The 18,491-nt window shown below is 28.7% G+C and overlaps 2 protein-coding genes across 2 annotated transcripts; both read left to right on the forward strand.

Annotated features, from left to right (window-relative positions):
- Positions 1 to 5,032: 5,032 nt before the first annotated feature.
- LOC107173627 (uncharacterized) lies at positions 5,033 to 9,036 on the forward strand. The gene is made up of 3 exons (XM_015524233.2): positions 5,033 to 5,189; positions 6,941 to 8,115; positions 8,177 to 9,036. The coding sequence occupies exons 1-3, from the start codon at positions 5,181 to 5,183 to the stop codon at positions 8,934 to 8,936; spliced, it is 1,944 nt and encodes a 647-aa protein (XP_015379719.2). The 5' UTR covers positions 5,033 to 5,180; the 3' UTR covers positions 8,937 to 9,036.
- A 6,097-nt stretch (positions 9,037 to 15,133) lies between these two features.
- LOC107173237 (endocuticle structural glycoprotein SgAbd-4-like) lies at positions 15,134 to 17,386 on the forward strand. Its single transcript, XM_015523694.2, has 3 exons — positions 15,134 to 15,272; positions 15,370 to 15,500; positions 16,842 to 17,386. The coding sequence occupies exons 1-3, from the start codon at positions 15,267 to 15,269 to the stop codon at positions 17,104 to 17,106; spliced, it is 402 nt and encodes a 133-aa protein (XP_015379180.1). The 5' UTR covers positions 15,134 to 15,266; the 3' UTR covers positions 17,107 to 17,386.
- The last annotated feature ends 1,105 nt before the right edge of the window (positions 17,387 to 18,491 follow it).

Genomic DNA, 18,491 nt, shown 5'->3' on the forward strand with positions numbered 1-18,491 from the left:
CATCATAATCATACGCAAATATAGCGATTGTGAATGAGTAATATACAAATAGTACGCATAATATTATATTGTATTGAAGTCGTAGTAAGTTGATGACGGGAAATGATTATCATTTCTCTGTTCTAAAAATGTAACTCAGTAAACTTATGTCACGTGTTTCGCATAATATGTAAGTATTATTAAGTATCTTAGAATTAACTAATGTCTGTAGGACGTAGGTAATAGGTAACTTGTTAATCAAGTTCTATATTTGAAATAATAAAATCAGTTCAATGATGTTCTTAATTTTTTAGTTTTGTTTTTTTATTTAACATAATATATTTATTATAATATCTCGTAATTAAATGACTCAACGCCATTAATAATTATAAGTTTATTTATGTTTCGAAATTAATGTGAAAGATTAACATTTAAATCATAAGAGATTATAAGTGGTAAATTATACATATATTCAAAAGTTTATTATTTAGGTATAACGTAAACACTAACCAAACAAATGTTTGAAAGGAATTAGAACTTAAAAAAACGTATTTAAATATTTATTTTAAATGTAGCTTAATAGACTTAAGTTTATAATTACAACAATTAAAAGCTGTAATATAAATGTAATCGAATTGATATAATTAAACAGAATTGTATTATAATTTAGTTGCCTTGTACATATTATATACTTTTTTATTATACATTTATTTTTCTTTAGTAATTAATAATTACTTTACTTAGCTTTTATGTTTGGAAGATTTAATGTGAAAACATGATCTTACTAAATAGATAACAATTCTCAATTTGGTAACATTATTCAAGGCCGATGTAAGTTTTAGGTAAATAATACTTAATAGCATAGTAAAAATTGTGTTATAGTATAACCTCTTGAACTTTCGACGTTTATGTAGAATAAATTATAGAGTGGATTGTTATGAATTTATCATCAATGTATTGTTTTATAATCATGAACCTATTAATACTGCTATACAAAAAAAAATACATCATTTTAAAATTTGCATGCATTAATTTTTTAAACTTTCGTAAAAACTCCACATCATAAAAATGCACTAAAGCAATTAGAAAAACGAGATAATACCAATTTCTTGAATTAATTAAATAAGAATTAAGTTCATTGACAGAATATAATATGACAAAAGATTTGTTAACATCCCTAAACATTCCGGATCATCTATATGGAGCACTTGGACCCAGTCTTGAAAGCTACAGCAACATAATAACATTTCTACAAAGAACTAAACTTTACAACCATATATAATGTATCAATATATCTTTATTAACGTTGATGCTAGCCAATAACCTTAATTGTTGAGGCTTAAATAAAAAAAAAGAAAAAAAGAAAAGATTTGTTATAATATAACATTGTGGTTAAGCTTATATATGTATATGTACCTATATACGAGTATATAATATGTATAATACATATGAATGTAAAGTGTATCGTTTGAATAATACGAAATGGTTGTATTTGATTTGTTGTGCGAAGTGTGTTTTAAGTTTTAACTATATCTGCTGTTATGATGTGTTTAGTTTTTAAAAGCATAACATGTTAAAAATTAAAACCTTCGATCTACAGAGAATGGTCGAGAAGGATATATCAAAAATAATTCTATAAGTGTTTATTAATGATTAATTTTTTTATGTCACGACTTTTCACGGTAAAATATCCATATCGAGTTGAGTAAATGATATTAAAAAAAAAAAAAAAAACACACATCATTGTAAAATCAATACATTCATCACTTCGTTCAGAATCTAAAAATTTGCACTGAAACTTTTAACCTTAAACCTATTATTGTATAATATTGTAGTAAATAATATATCCAAGATTGATACATTATTGATTAATTTACCACGTTATTTTGAAGGTAACTTTTGAACTGATTTATGTTTAATTTTTCTATGCTTTAATTATAAATTAGTAAAGAACATCTTTTTATATTGAAACATTTTAGATCTGTCACCATCTCGGTGTGTTTCCAACATCTGAATTTAATTTAATTTTAAACAGTAATTAAAACTATCTATAAATATATCTTATAAGTAATATTACGTCATCATCAATAATCAATACAATTTGAATACATTCCATTCCTGTAATATTTGTTCAATGCTATCCTTAAGCTTTTTATGTCAGTGATGATAACCATCGATGTAATTGCCATTGATCAATATTATTGTGCCGGAAGAATGAGTAATATTCTTGATTGATAATGATACATAGGAAACTACAATATGCGTATATCTATGTGAAGTTGTCGGTTATAGACGATTAAAAACAAATTGTATTAGTAAGTAATTTGTCTAAAATCTTCTAAGTAATTTTATATCTTACAATAAAAACACATTAAGCCATTTTTTTTTTTTTATATATCTGTATAAGATTGAAATTATTAAATTTGTAAATACGAGTATTTGTATATTAAGGTATATTAATAGTCTGTTCTCACTATACAACAATTATTTTAGATTTTAATGAAATAATTGTAATGTGGTTTTAAAATTGTGTTCCGAATCTTATCCCTTTAAAGTTATCAGTTTTCTTGCTTAGCGGAGCCCAAGAGTTAAATATTATATAATATATATATTATGTTATTTATATATATATATATTAAAGTAATGTAGGTATGCGTAATCTTACAATAATGTTTATTTTCGTTACACTTTTCAGTGATAATTTTTAGGTCAGAGGAGTGTTTCAAAAGTTGCATTAGAGTTTACAAATAAAAACCCTAATTAAGAAGTGATATTTTGAAAGTGTGATTTTCTCAATCTAGTATCTCTAAGCGTACCTAATAAAATCTGCAAATATCTATTTAAACTCCACTGAGGGTCGTTTTTCGAGTGCGATTCATTTTTATTTCAAATTCTATAGATAGCTATTACTTACCTATAAGTACAGATCAATACTACAATCCTTCGCCGATATAATATGAGCTAAGCGAGAAGAGGGATCAAATACATTTATTGAAGACCACGGCTATATTATATTCAAACTGATTTGAAAGAATATAATATCCATGATTTATCATTATATCGTCAATGTAAAAATATATGTTTTTTGGTAATTTGAAAAAAGACCGTATTATTTAGGTATTATTTCGATGTGAAACATGAATTATTGTTCGTGTTGTTCGGCTCAACGATTACAGTGTCTGTTAAAATAATTTGTTTTTGCCCGGTCGACAATAATAATAAAATTAGCCTATGACTTATGTAGTCTTCTTTTATTTACGATCTTAATATCTTAATTGAAAGACGTTAGTACTATTGTTGGTACTTCTATAGTTTTATACGCATGTGGTAGCAATCATTAGGATAATCACCAACTGCTAATATGGCATGTCTACAGCTATTACATATAAGCTGCTTCGAAGAAGTTATTATCAGTCATTATGTGTGTGATCAGTGCTCATGTTTATAATATCAATAATATTATTTTCTTACATAGTATGATATAATATAATATTATGTACCTTTAAATTAATTTATATTTTCCCAAAAATTTAAAGCTTAAATTTCATATATTTTAGTATTTCCACGAAAAAGTGTTTTTTATCTGTTTAATGGGTGGAAACTAATCTTTTTGATGTACACAAAACTCAAACAGATTCGTTTTTATGCTTTATAGTATGCACACGGGATTGATCAGCTTAAGAATTTCTATCAGGACAATGACTATTTAACCGGAAACTACCGATTTCATGCAATATTATAATATTATGGTATTAAATCATCGTTTTTATATATTACCGATTATCATACATTGACATATCTGATTTAATATTTTATTAATGTAACCGGTTTCTTAAACGCATTTATACGAAATCAGATTCATTCTAATGGAAATAAGTTTTAGAAAAGCCACCGGTGTGCAACAATATTGCATTTTTATTTTTCATTTCAATCATCCTTATTGTGCAACATTTTACCATTGATTATAAATACTACCTAGTAATAATAATCAATGATTTTACTTATATATCTTATATTGCATTTGTATTATGCCCTACTCCAAAAAAGAAAAATGGTTACAAAATCTTTTATAAATATCAAAACGTCAACATTTTAATTTCTCGTCAAATCAATAAATTATATTAAATTAAAATATTATTATTATACAATGTTGCCACTCGTTAAAAATTAAAAAACAGAAAATGATAAAATAATAAATAAATTAGCAATAGAGTAAATGTTATGATTTGTTTACCTCACGAAAAGTCGATAAATGGTCTGCAATTGGTACTTGAAATTAACTTTTTTTAATCGTTATAAATGATTTGGCTGGTTTTAATGTACGAATTAAAATAAAAATACAAACAAATATAATTTTTGCGTGTTCCGGTCGACAGGAGCCGTGGGCGAAATAATAATATTATGTGGGCCGCCAGATCATTATTAAGGCTGTTATTTTTGGTAACATATTTTGGCGATTCTGACTATCTGAGCCACGTTCTGAAACACCAAGCCATGACTGATATACGACTGAATACTTTATCGATCACCTCGGCGTTACCGGAATGCGTCGACGATCATATCATTATGATTATCCACGGCCGAGGCAATCCTTTAACACGCGTGCGGTGTATATAGTACCTACCTACTATATTATGGTGTACGTGTAAATCATAAAAAAATCGTCCAGGTGTCATCATCGTGAGCAGCATCGAACTGGGTCATATATGAGCTGTCGTCGTCAGGCATCATATACCCATTGATCAATCGGATGATCAAGGCAGAATATTATGCAGTATTGATACGCACATATATAATATTATTATATTATCGTCCTACACCTGTCACACACTCACACACACACGGCGGCCGTTCTAATTAGTCTTTGGCCGAAGTCGTCGTGTCGGCGGCACGTCATAAAATATAATCATAATAATAATCGTAATAAAAAAATTACATTACTCTCTTCGCATGTCAAAATCGGATTGGCCACAGGGCGTCACCGGGGTAGGGGCAGCGCCACTGCCGCCGCCGAACATCACCTCCTTCGCGCGCGTTAACCGTATACCTTAGCTGCTATTCGGCAATCGCCCCGACGCATCGTCATATATATAGACGTCGGTTACCGATCCATCGTCAGTTCAGTTATCGTCGTCTATTGGATTTCAAAGACTTGCGACTCCTAGTACAACACACCACACAGACTATTTCGCGCCGTCAACATGAAGATGGTAAGTTGTGTTTAATTTATTACAATAAGACGCGTATAGTAGGTAGGTAGAACCGCCAACACTGCACCTACGCGGAAGTTATTCCTCAGCATACGGCCACGTTACATATTTTCAAACACAATTTAATATTATAATCTTGACTGCAATATTGTGCTCGGTTTTCGTATCGCAACAGGAAATAAAAAAACGCAAAATATTTTTCGTCCTTCGTTTGTATATTCGTACGTCTCGCGAAACATTATTGCACCTACTTGGATCTTGGAGTGCCTATATACTTATATACTCGTGAGGATTCACGTTATGTTATAGTTTTCTGTTGAAATAGTATAGTTGAATTGAACGAATTGATTTTGCGTGATGATTTTAAACTTTTAAAGTCTTAAAGTTTAACTATTGTATAACATTGTTTTGTAACACGTGTATATAATTCGTTCAAAAGTAATCATTAAATGCATTTTATGAAGTTTAAGTTGCGTATCCAACAGCCATATACATTATACATATTTTAAAATATTTTTTTTAAAGTTAATCCACCTATTTTCATTAATGTATTTACAAATTTATTTAAATCGAAGATACATTTGGTTACGAGTTATTATGGCCAATAATAGAACAAAAATTAAATACATAATTTAATATTTTCAAAATATGTATTCCCCGTGATGAAAATAACATAGTACTATTTTTTCTATGTTGAAATTTGAAATCGACCTGTAGAGTAGGATTATAAAATATAATGGATTTTAAATTCATCGAATTTTTATATTTTGCATATTGTCTATTTCTATAATATATCTATTGAATTAAGTATTAAAATTTGGTATTCAAATTGCATATAAAAATAATTTATTCAAAACATAAACACGTTAAAATTTTTATAATACCTAAAACCCACTATTTAATAAAAATAATAAAAATAATAAATATTTTAATTCTATAAATAAACTTAATATATTGGCATTAGAAAAAAGAGTTTTTTTTATATATTTTTTTTATATGTGCATTTTTTTACCTATAACATTATTTAATTGGTACCTATAGATATTTCACGTCTATATTTATTTTTATTGTTAAATATTGGTATAATACTATAGTATATAGTATATATACTATAAACTATATTATATGAAATTATAATTATTTATGTTAGTAGATAAATTTTTAAGGTAAAAAGTGTTAAAATTTTTGTATGAATAAACATTTTAAGTGTATAATGGTTTTATTATACAGTTTTAATACTCATTCATTATTTATTAATACCACATTGTAAATATTTTAGAAAAATTAAGTTAAGAAATTAAGCTATTTAAACAAAGAAATAATCAGTAATATTATAATATTATTTATAAATTCTCCTTAAATTAAAAAAAAAAATTAATCTGTAAATAGCTTAACCATTACAATAATATTGAATGCATAAGAAAATTATAATATTTCAAAATACCAACTTACTTTATTCTTAACTTTTTGATTATCAAAAATAAATTTAAAAATTTAATATATCAATATTTTGGACTTGAATAATTTTTACTGAAAATGAAGTTAGATTTATTTATGTTTTTAACGAATGCAATTTTATTTTCTCATAGCTTATGATAAGTATTCATTTTGATTAGAGTATCAGGCAGTAAGATTTTTAAAACCAACTATAAATAAAACATACATGATATGTTTAGTTTTGTTATTGTAGGTACTAGATAAATTGTACTAAAATATATTTATATACGTATCAATAATTTATTGTTTTGCAGTTTTTATTTATTGCATTAGTCGCTTTTGCGGCGGCTCATCCACAAGGCTATGAATCTGAAGCATCTTCTGGTTATGGATCTCCGACTACACCATCTTCTCCTTCATCTTATCAAGGAAATTTTGGAAGTTACCAAAAATCCCCTGAAGTTTTAGCATACTCTTCTGGATCTCCGACTGGCTATCAAGGTTATCAAGGTAGTGGAGCTGCTGGATATCAATCTACTTCTGGATCGTATCAACAATCAACCTCAGCCCCCGCATACAAAACTAATGCATTCTCTGGTTACCAATCTGGCGCGGGATCCGGTGCACAGTCTGGTTATCAGTCTGGTGTCTCTTCTTATCAGTCTACTCCAGCAACTTTACAATACTCAAAAGTTGGACAGTCTGGTTACCAGTCTGGTGCTGGATCTTACCAGTCGGTCCCAGCTGTACCATCATATTCGCAAAATGCACAGTCTGGTTACCAATCTGGAGCTGGTTCCTACCAGTCGGCTCCAGCATCACCAGCGTTCTCTCAAGCCGCACAATCTATTTACCCATCTGGTTCTGGGTCTTACCAATCATCTGCTCTTAACTCACAGTTATACTCTCAAGCTGGACAATCTAACTATCAATCTGGTGTTGCATCTTACCAGTCTAGCGCTGCTGCTTCTTCTTATCAATCTACACCAGCTGCCCAATCATATTCCCAAAGTGCAAAATCAAGTTATCAACCTTCCCCTGCATCGTATGGTTCAAAATCGACTGCTGTACCGTCATACCAATCATCGGGATTGTCATCACAATATCAATCATCTGGACCGTCATCACAATACCAATCACAAGCCTCTCAATCGTCATACGGCCAACGTTCCCGCCCAAAGCCTGTTTCGTCGACATTATACCAAAAAGCTGGATCTGAATACGAAAGTGCTAAAGGACCAAGTGCATCGGTTGATTCTTACAAGCCAGGTAATAATGGATACAACGCTTTTGCACCGGGCAATATCGCTGGACCATCTGAAGTTAAAGGAACAAGTGCACCTGTTAATGCACAATTTGATGCTTACAAGCCAGGTAACAATGGGTTCAACGCTTTTGCACCAGGCAATATCGCTGGACCAGCTGAAGTTATCCCTATTCTATCTCAGTCTAACCAACCAAATCTTGGAGATGGCTCTTACTCATATAGGTAATAAATAAAAGATAATAATCAATAATAAATATTTGATAGCATAAATATTTTTTTTTAGTTACGAAACTGGCAATGGCATTTCAGTATCTGAGTATGGCCAACTTAAGCCAGGTGGCCCAGAAGGGATTCAATCTGTCTATGGATCTTTCAGCTATCCTGGAGAAGATGGACAACTCATTACAGTGACTTACACAGCTGATGAAAACGGATTTGTTCCTAAAGGCTCTCATTTACCTACACCACCACCAATACCAGCTGAAATTCTTCAATCATTGGAACAAAATGCCGCTGAGGAAGCTGCACAACAAGCATACCAACAACAGTCGAATCATGGACAAAATGGCGCTTCGTCTTCATATGGAAAAGAATCAGGAGCCTATGGCCAGACATCTGCACCTGGATCTTATGGACAAACATCTGCTCCTGGATCGTATGGACAAACATCCGTTTCTGGATCTTACGGACAAACTCCTGCTCCTGGATCTTACGGACAAACTCCTGCTCCTGGATCTTACGGACAGACATCTGCTCCTGGATCTTATGGACAAAAATCTGCTCCTGGATCGTATGGACAAACATCTGCTCCTGGATCTTACGGTCAGACTTCTGCCCCTAGCTCTTACGGACAATCACCAACTTCTGCACCAAAACAACCGAGCTATCAGAAACCACAGGGTTCATCTGGATATGGCACAGAAGCTAGTGAACAATCTTATGGACAATCTTCTTCCGCAAGTCAATTGTATAAGTCACCACAAGGTTACCAAAGCCCAAGTGCATCAGCTTACAAAAAGTCTCCCAGTGCATCGGCTTATTAAATTCAGTTATGATTCCAATAATTTAAATTCAAATAATTTATAGTATTTTCATACAATATTTATTTCTTTATTGAATAAAAATTTATTTTTGTATAAATAACGCCTTGTACATATGACACACAATATACACATCCCCCTTTCTTTTACATACATCATGTGAATCTTCACATCAACTAAACAGTAATCAGTATTGTTTGCTCATACTGATCTAGTAGTTGTAGCTTGACTTATGTAATCTTGTATAAATTAACTGAGTGTCAAATCGTCCATGGTCGTGGGCACACCTGTTGGATGAAAAAAAAGTGTCATCCGTGACAAGCCCAAGACATGATAATAATTGTTACCATTTCAGTCACACGTTTATATCGCCCAATTTAATATTATACTTTCGTAACACATATTATAATTATATGTAAATACATTACGATACTTATGAAGGTTTTGTTATGACTGTAAAAATGAAACTTGTACTTGTATGTGTTGTATTTATGTATGATATAATATGACAAAAATATATTATAGTTTAGGTATACATTAGAATTACATTTTATCTAGTTTCTAGTTGTACTGAATACACATTGACATATTATATTATATAGAATGGTAGATATCTATATTGTTTACTTGAATAAGCTATTTAATAAAATATGTTTTATCATTTGAATAAAAGTATGAATAATTAGTAATTATTAGTGAAAATAATAAATGCTTACTGATGAAAATAAAACATAGATAATATAAAAATAATATTTAATTTTTATTGCTTTTATAGTCATCGCAGTTTTGTCAGGAGTTAGGTGTGAACTATAACTTACAAAGTATGAGTAGACAATAAAATAAATACAAATTAATTTGAACATACAATATAGAATCATGGAATATAATATGTAATTGTTAATTGTTATGGATGAATAACTAGGGTATATATGAAGGAGTTTTTTTAAATTTGATTATATACTTTTAAAATATTTTAGTTATCATGTAAATATAAATTTACATTTAAATATGCAGTTATATTTAGTTATAGGAACAATTAGGATTCATAGGTATAAGGTATTATTATTTATCTATTAAACTGTAGAATTACAGTTTGATAAAAAAAACAAACAGTATAGTATCAATTTTAAAGTACATTAATTTATATTCAGTGCCATTTGGTATTCAAAATTAAAATGTTTCTCTGAATTATGACCTTTATATGTAATGCAACTGGGCGATTCTTTTGACACTAAATAGTCACTCATCAAATCAAATTTAAAAAGTTTCTTATTAAGTTATTTTTTAGATTCTGAGCGGAGCGATGAATGTATTGATTTTACCATGATGTGTTTTTTTTTTTTTTTTTGGTGTCTGTCATCACGTTTTGGGGCAGTAAAAATGCTTCGATTTTTGACTTCAGTACCTCGTTCGATCAGAAAGTGAATCTAGTTGGTACTTTGGGGGATCAAAAGTAAAATATTCTTAATACTTTTCTAAATAATTGAGAAAAACAAACTAAAAATTAAGGGAAAAACGAGAAATTTTACGCACACTCATTTTTCGACAAAATCGATTTTGGTTTTTGATGTAACTTTAAAACAAATGACCATAGATACATGAAATTTTCACCTAATGTTTATATAAGTATATTCTATCCACCATGCAATTTTCAAAAAATTTCGACTTAAGTTGAACTATTCATAGGCTTTTCAAATTTTCGATCATTATTAGTTTTTTTAAAATTAATATCGATAATAATTTATTTGTTTGGTTAGAAAAGCTTGAAAATTTAATACACGGCACCTAAACATATTGTTACAATAGTAGTTGAAAAATAAAATAAATTCATAGTCACAATTTTTTTTTATAAGCATTCAAAGTTTGAATTTTGACAAAATACGTAAAAATCACGAAAATTCACAAATTATTTTAAGCTAGAAATTCATAAAAAATTTTCTTTTTAAATCTAAGATTTAAAAATTTAATACAAAATTCCTTACAAGTTTTTCAATCTTTATCACAAATAAAAATTCCACCGGAAATTAAAATTAAATTTTTATGAGCATTTGAAATTTAAATTTTTACAACATTGGATTTTCACTTTTAGCGATTTCCTTATTTTGGTGTAACTCTAAAACAAATTACCGCAGATACTTGAAATTTTGACTGAATGTTTATATAGGCGTTTTATATATTTGATAAAATTTTCAAAATATTTAGATTTGTTTTGAGCTGTTTACTGACATTTTAATTTTTCAACTTTTTTAATTTTTTTTTCTATAAATATCGATAAAAATTTATTTGTTCGGTAGAAAAGCTTGAAAATTTAATACAAGGCTTCTAACACATTGTAACAATAGGAAGTTAAAAAATATTAAAAATTCGTAGGCACGATTTTTTTTTTATAAGCATTTAAAGTTCAAATTTTGACTAAATACGTAAAAATTACGGCAATATTCAAATTATCTTAGATAGAAATTCATAAAAGTTTTTCTTTTAAATTCTAAGATTTGAAAATTTAATACAAGGCTCCTAACATATTTTTACAATAGAATTTGAAAAATAAAATAAATATATAGTCACAATTTTTTTTTATAAGCATTTAAAGTTCAAATTTTGACTAAATACGTAAAAATTACGGCAATGTTCAAATTATCTTAGATAGAAATTCATAAAAGTTTTCCTTTTTAATTCTAAGATTTGAAAATTGAATACAAGGCTCATAATATATTTTTACAATGAAAATTGAAAAATAAAAGAAATGCGTAGTCACAATTTTTTTTTTACAAGCATTCAAAGTTTGAATTTTGACAACATATGTAAAAATCACGAAAATTCGCAAATTATTTCAAACTAGAAATTCATAAAAAATTTTCTTTTTAAATCTAAGATTTGAAAATTTTAAATAATCTATAATATATCCTAGACAGATAAACCGTCTTCGCTCAGAATCGTTTTTTGTATACAATGATATAATATCATTGGATTCAAATTTAATTCCATCCATTACAGTAACCCACTTGTAACCTACTGTACAGCAGAGCGACATACACGACTTACCCGCTTTTTTTTTTTTAAATTTATTTCAGAACAATATACAAAAAATCATATTATATTTAACACTTTTTATCAATATAAAGTTTTTACCTTTTTAATTGACGACATTTTTAATTTCATATCCAAAACAATAATATTGTTCTTAGAATTTAAAAATCAGAATAATCAAATGTCTCTTTTGGATGTCAAATTGAAAATGTTTGTACTGTAATTCAAAACAATACGAAAAATAATTTGAATGTCATTTACTCATTTGTAATGAATTAAAATTAAGTAGAAGAAAAAAATATTAACACAAACAGTAATATTATACAAAACAATGAGTGTCAATATTTAATACATTCACCTAACGTACTCAATTAAACAAATAAAATAAAATAATAAATATAATACTTTTATTACTATGTTGATGTCTATCATTTAATATAGGCTATATTAATTTATATCATATTTAATTTTCTGTAATTTTTACCTGATTTATGATGAAATTGGTTTTGAAATAGTTACCAATGGTGATTCGGGAAAAGTCTTGGTAGGAATATAATTTCTAAGGATGTAAGTTGTCTTACTATTTTAAAAATGATTTATAATTTAAAGCTTTTTATGAAACTATTAATTATTACATGAGATATATTTTTTTAATGACAGTGTATTTGACATGTCTATTATAATCAGAAAAATATTGCGTTAAAAATTATATAGGTATTTCATTGTTCTATAATCAATTAATATTGAATAGGTAATTCAATATTCTAATATAATACTGTGTATTATAGCAACTTGTAGTTATTAGTTAAATTATTAATTATTATGTACCTATTAGTCCTATTACATACATATAGTATCATAGTTTAAGTTTATAAGTTTATAATATGCCTTTGTATACATTCATAAACGTGTTAATTTAAAAACTAAGCTAATAGTAAAGTATACTCGATTTCGTCATGTCGATTGGAATTCAATAAGTTTTAATAAAACTAAAACGAGTTGAAGTGTCTGCTCTACATTAAAATAATGATTTTATTGAATGGTGGCCAATTCACCATAAATATCTTGTTTAATTTAGTTTCCTTTTTACGGTATTTATAAACTTTTAACTTTTAATAATGTTTGTTTTTAAATAATTTATTTTGGTTATGAATATATGTATACATATATATTTATTTGTAATTCAAGTTTAAAAAAATATCTAAAAACAATGTAGGGTCAAATGGGGTAATTGTAAGTAAATTTTGTTACTTTTTAATATTTTTTTTATTTTCTAAATTATAATTAACAATACATTTTCTTTCTCATCAAAACCATTCATAAACATATCCTTGGCTTACAAAATTTCCTACACAAGACCAGAATATTAAATCACTTAAGAAAAAAAAAAAATTTACATATGCCCCATTCATTTACATTTGCCCCATTTATTTGGGGTAAATGTAAACAATGATTTCACGTTATAAGAATGAAATAGAATCTGGATCTGGGGCATATGTAAACAACCTGTATTACCTTTTATTTAACGTATTATCACATAACCTCAAAATGTTATAAGTTTCATTGATTCACTACATCAATATACGTTCATACCTTCATGTTATTAATACGAAATACATTAAAAATGATTGGTTAATTTCTTATGATTATTATTTACAAATGCCCCGATTTATAATTACCCCATTTGACCCTATTATTATTCCTTTCTACTTGCTTACTGTATCCAACGTAATTATATTGTCAAATTCATAAATTGAGTATAATTTGCTTAAATTTAAATATATTGTATTAAACAATGAAACTTCCATGCTACAAAGTTTCACGAAAGCACAACATTTCGTTTTATAGAGAGATTCGTTAAATATAAGATTTAAAATAATTTGGTTCTCAAAAATATTTTGTGAAACAGAAAATGTTATTAGATGGAAAATTCATTATATATTTTAATGTCGTTATCATTATCATCGTTATATAAATTAGATATTTCATGAAATACAAAATTTGTCAAGTGGCATTATTATAATGATAAATAATAATTATAACAATATATTTAATCATCATATAATAAAAAAAACAATACAATAAAAATACAAATTAATTTTACATATGATTAAAGACCTTACAAAATGCGATTAGTAAATGAGTTCAAAACGATGAACAACAAAAGTAGTGTTAATGGTATACAATACAAATTACTATTAATACAATTATTATAGGTTATAAATTATAATAATACATAATAAAGATAATAATACATCAATAATAATAGTGATTTTAATATCAGTGCTACAACTTACATGAAATTGGATTTTTATAAAATCAATATTATTTTAATTGATTGAACTGATTGATTTTACAAGAAGATTTTTGTTTTTAAATTTACTTATATCTAAGTTAATTTTTTTTACGTAAGTCAATAATAACTTTTATTTTTCCAAATTACTTATTTACTCTTAAATTATTCAGGCTATTTAAAGTTTTTGACGAGTATTATTGTAACAATTTACCAAGCTATGGTTTATAAGATGACAGATCAACTGTTGACATAATATATAAAATTTGTATAACAAAGAGATTTTAAATTAAAAATATGAACATTATGAAACTCATTTCTGTGGAATAATAATTTAGCTTTTTCAACATTATTTGCATTGCAACCTCTAACATATTTAATTGCGTATTGTATGTTCCACCCCAGATTTTATAGTATAACTCAATAACTCATCAATGAGTATTATTATAGTGTTTGATTATAGCCTATTTTCAGGACTATCGCGTATTCGAAACATATTTTTTTTTAAATATAAAGTCGCAATTATTTTTCATGGACAATATTTTTTCTATACCTACGGAGAAGCAATAGAAGCATAGTAACATTTAATTCTAGGCAAATCCCTTATTAGTTATTCTATCCAACACTTGTATAATTTGAAGTATAGACGTGTGTGTGTGTGTGTAAGTGTGTAAGTGTGTAAGTGTTCGTGTGTATATTCATATTTCTTCGAAACGTGTTTATCACGATCTCCCATAGCGCGCCCGCGCTAAAATAAATGTCGTTGGACCGCTTTCATAACCCACTGACATAACGACCTTTCCATCTCGAAGGCAGGTACCGCCTCCATTATTATATGGTAAACATTAAACAGGTACCCCCGTCATTATTATCGTGTGTAGATTCATATGGGTTCATGTAATATATAAGACAGCTCCATATCATATTATATTCAATCATCAAGCACAGTGCCACAGTACTCAGTCGATCACTGTACAGTATACACACGGACGAACAGATCACGAACTTCTAAAATGCAGGTAAGAATTTTTTTTCTCTCGAGTCTCCTCGACGACTTCTCACCTAAACCTTATGTTTTGGATATCACGTTTGGCATATGTCATTTATTATTAACAGGTAACGTTAGTCCTCTCATCGTTGCTGTTGGCCGTTGCGGTCAACGCCTACCCCGCACAAAGTCCTGAATCTAAGGCTGCCATCCTGCACCAAGAACAAGAAGTCAACTTTGACGGAAACTTCAAGAACAAGTATGAAATAACAGTACAATTATCTTAGTAAACTACGTTTTTCGTTGTTGGTCTCTTGAAAATAATAATTGTTTTACGAGTTAGAATTTTGTCGGAGTGGTTTCAAAAATATTTTTTTTATCACATTATATTGACCATATCGTCCCAACTATATCATATAGGCTATAATATATATATTATCTCTTAGTTGCGTTTGTACATCACGTACGATAAATGAAACACAAACGATTCTTTGGCCAATAGGTGTTATTTCGATTTTTAGTTTTGTATTGAAAGCCAAAAAACTGCTCATAGATTATAATATTACCACTATTTTTTAAATAATTGGTCGACTATAGCAAAACAGTTTATATTTTCGTGGGCAACGTATTTAGTTGGCGCATTTAGATATCAAAAACCCGTGTACTTACAACATTTACACTGTGAAGTCAAAACGTCAGTAAGAAAGCGAGTATCCATGAATTTACACCATGTAAAAGTAGTATAAATTATTACTTCGCAATTACCCTGCGTACATGACTCCGAATAATATTATCTATGATGTTCTAATTTCGTTGGTACTTGCATCTTGTGACGTAACAACGTTACAGGTATTTTTACAGTAGTGACTCGGTGAACCGCCTTCGGTCTTCGATCTACATTGCATGAATTCGTTAAAACAAAAATTCGTTTACATAATATGTACGCCCAAAGTGTGTATACCTATATTTATATTTCGCTAGGAGACTGCGTACTCGAGAATGATCAAACATTTGTGCAGTTAATAGTTATAGGTATATAATAGTTATGCCGTCGTCATGTACCTAGTTAGCGAAACGAACGAATTTCGTAATTTTCACGGACGATCGTAGTAATTAAGGGCAAGTTTAAGCTCCCGGGTATCATATATCATTATACCTACATTTATTTATGAATTAATGGCAATAATATTATGTTTCGGCATGGTTATGATACAAAAGGCGTATTAATGTAAAAAGAGCGTCCAATGTAGGCAAAACAGGTGCTCGTTTCGCGGTCAGCCTTTCGTGCTTATTTAATATCAATATAAATTTTTAATACGGTCGTTTATTTTCTCGTTTCACAATATTCGATTTGCATGTGATTTATGTGCATACCGGGTCTTAAGTCACGGAGTACACTGCGCCTTTCACCAAAAACTATTATTATAACTATCGGTAATTTCCGACGATTCCGATCTGAAACTCGTGTGTGTTCGTGCAGTAATTGCGTAACGACACGTGTGCACGTGTAAGGTGTACAACGATTATAATTTATAAATCATAAAATATGATAATATTCACCGTATAATAATACATTGTGGTGAAATTTAAATTGTTGCAGATTCGACACCGAGAACGGCATCAAACAAGAAGAAGTCGGTTACGCTAAGGCCGGTCCCGAGGGCCCCGTCTCAGTTGTCCAGGGTGCAAGTTCCTACGTGGCCCCGGACGGTTCGGCCATTTCACTCAGTTACACCGCTGACGAGTTCGGTTACCATCCATATGGCTCCCATCTGCCCACTTCACCACCAATTCCAGCAGAGATCCAAGAATCTCTCAAATTATTGGCTTCTCTGCCCAGCACACCCGAACCTCAATACCAGTAAACCGCCTCCTAAGAACAGTTCCGCTCTTTTCATCCTATATTAATGTCATATAAACTTTTTAAATTATATTATCAATCTTCGTCTCACCTTTTCAATGTTATAAGTCACCCTGATCGGATCGTCATCGTATATTGTGCACTGTACCCACACCATTCGTTGTACATTTATTACTAGTATGTATTATATTGTTATGTATAATTATATAATATTACTACAAATTTACTATCGTATCTTTGCAGATATGAACGTATATAATACATAATGTGTTTTTAAAAACTAATCAATTGCGTTTTTATTTAATTTCTGTTCAAAAAGCAACCTCACGAAATTAACGAGAAAAAAATCAACAATACCTAACTATATAGAAATTACTAATTGCACACACTGCAGTGGCTCCATGCCAAGATAAACGAAGTAAAGCTATTATCGAATTATCCTATGACTTGTGTCATATTTGAGGTGTCTGGCCTTTTTAAATGTTAAATTTTAATTTAGAATACTTCTCAAAATATTAATCTTAAATTTTAAATAAATAATATCTCACAAACCGTGTAAAATTTTAGTAGAATCAAGGATCTAATAGTATTATATAATAGAAAAAATGTATAGGCTACTAAACTGTTTTCTGATTTATATAATATATGCAATGACTTTGTATAAACTCAAAAGACAAAATTTACTCGACCGATTTTGACGCAAATATCAGGTATTATTTTTAAAGATAACAAAAATATTTTAAGAATAGTTTGACCCATGTTTAATTGGTGGAACTATACAAATTTTTAAAAATATTTTTGTTGGTTTCATGTCATATGTATAAAGAATAAACTATACATTTTTATCTATAGGTTGATTAAGTTATTAACACGTGCAATATGCAATGTGCAAATGTTTTCTGTTAATATTGTGAGATTCAATTTGCTCTACATAAAAAATACAAGAAAAATATTTATTATTTTATATTTAATGAAAATGAATCAAATTATTTTACATAATAATATACCTATATATTAGCTATTAAGCGGATTATTGATCCCTGGTTACGAAGGTGGAGGCGTAGTTAAACGATAATTATACTGTGCATACTATGGTGAAGTGTAATGAATAATGATCAACGAGTTATATATTTTAATATTGATTACGTCCTTAAAAAATATCTAAAATTTCTTTACACTATATAGTTGAAAGTAGTAACCTTAATATATCTGTGCAAAGACACCTCGGGTCAGAAATTGAGAATTGTTAGATATATACTCAAATGATATAGAATTTTAATTTTTAATCATACATCGTTGTTCAGTTACAATTTTCGACTAAAATCTAAGCCTTATCAGCACAACCTTTCCCGAGTACATCCTAAAAAAGTCCGTTTGGTTGCCGTTAGG

This window comes from Diuraphis noxia, unplaced genomic scaffold, assembly GCF_037042655.1.
Source record: "Diuraphis noxia isolate RWA-SAM2 unplaced genomic scaffold, SU_Dnox_SAM2 contig0003, whole genome shotgun sequence".
Classification (NCBI taxonomy): domain Eukaryota; kingdom Metazoa; phylum Arthropoda; class Insecta; order Hemiptera; family Aphididae; genus Diuraphis; species Diuraphis noxia.

Bases quoted from the DNA above. Each gene is read 5' to 3' on its own strand.
- LOC107173627 (XM_015524233.2), top strand. The intron at 8,116-8,176 runs GTAATAAATAAA...ATTTTTTTTTAG, and splicing joins GATGGCTCTTACTCATATAG to TTACGAAACTGGCAATGGCA.
- LOC107173237 (XM_015523694.2), top strand. The intron at 15,501-16,841 runs GTATGAAATAAC...AAATTGTTGCAG, and splicing joins GACGGAAACTTCAAGAACAA to ATTCGACACCGAGAACGGCA.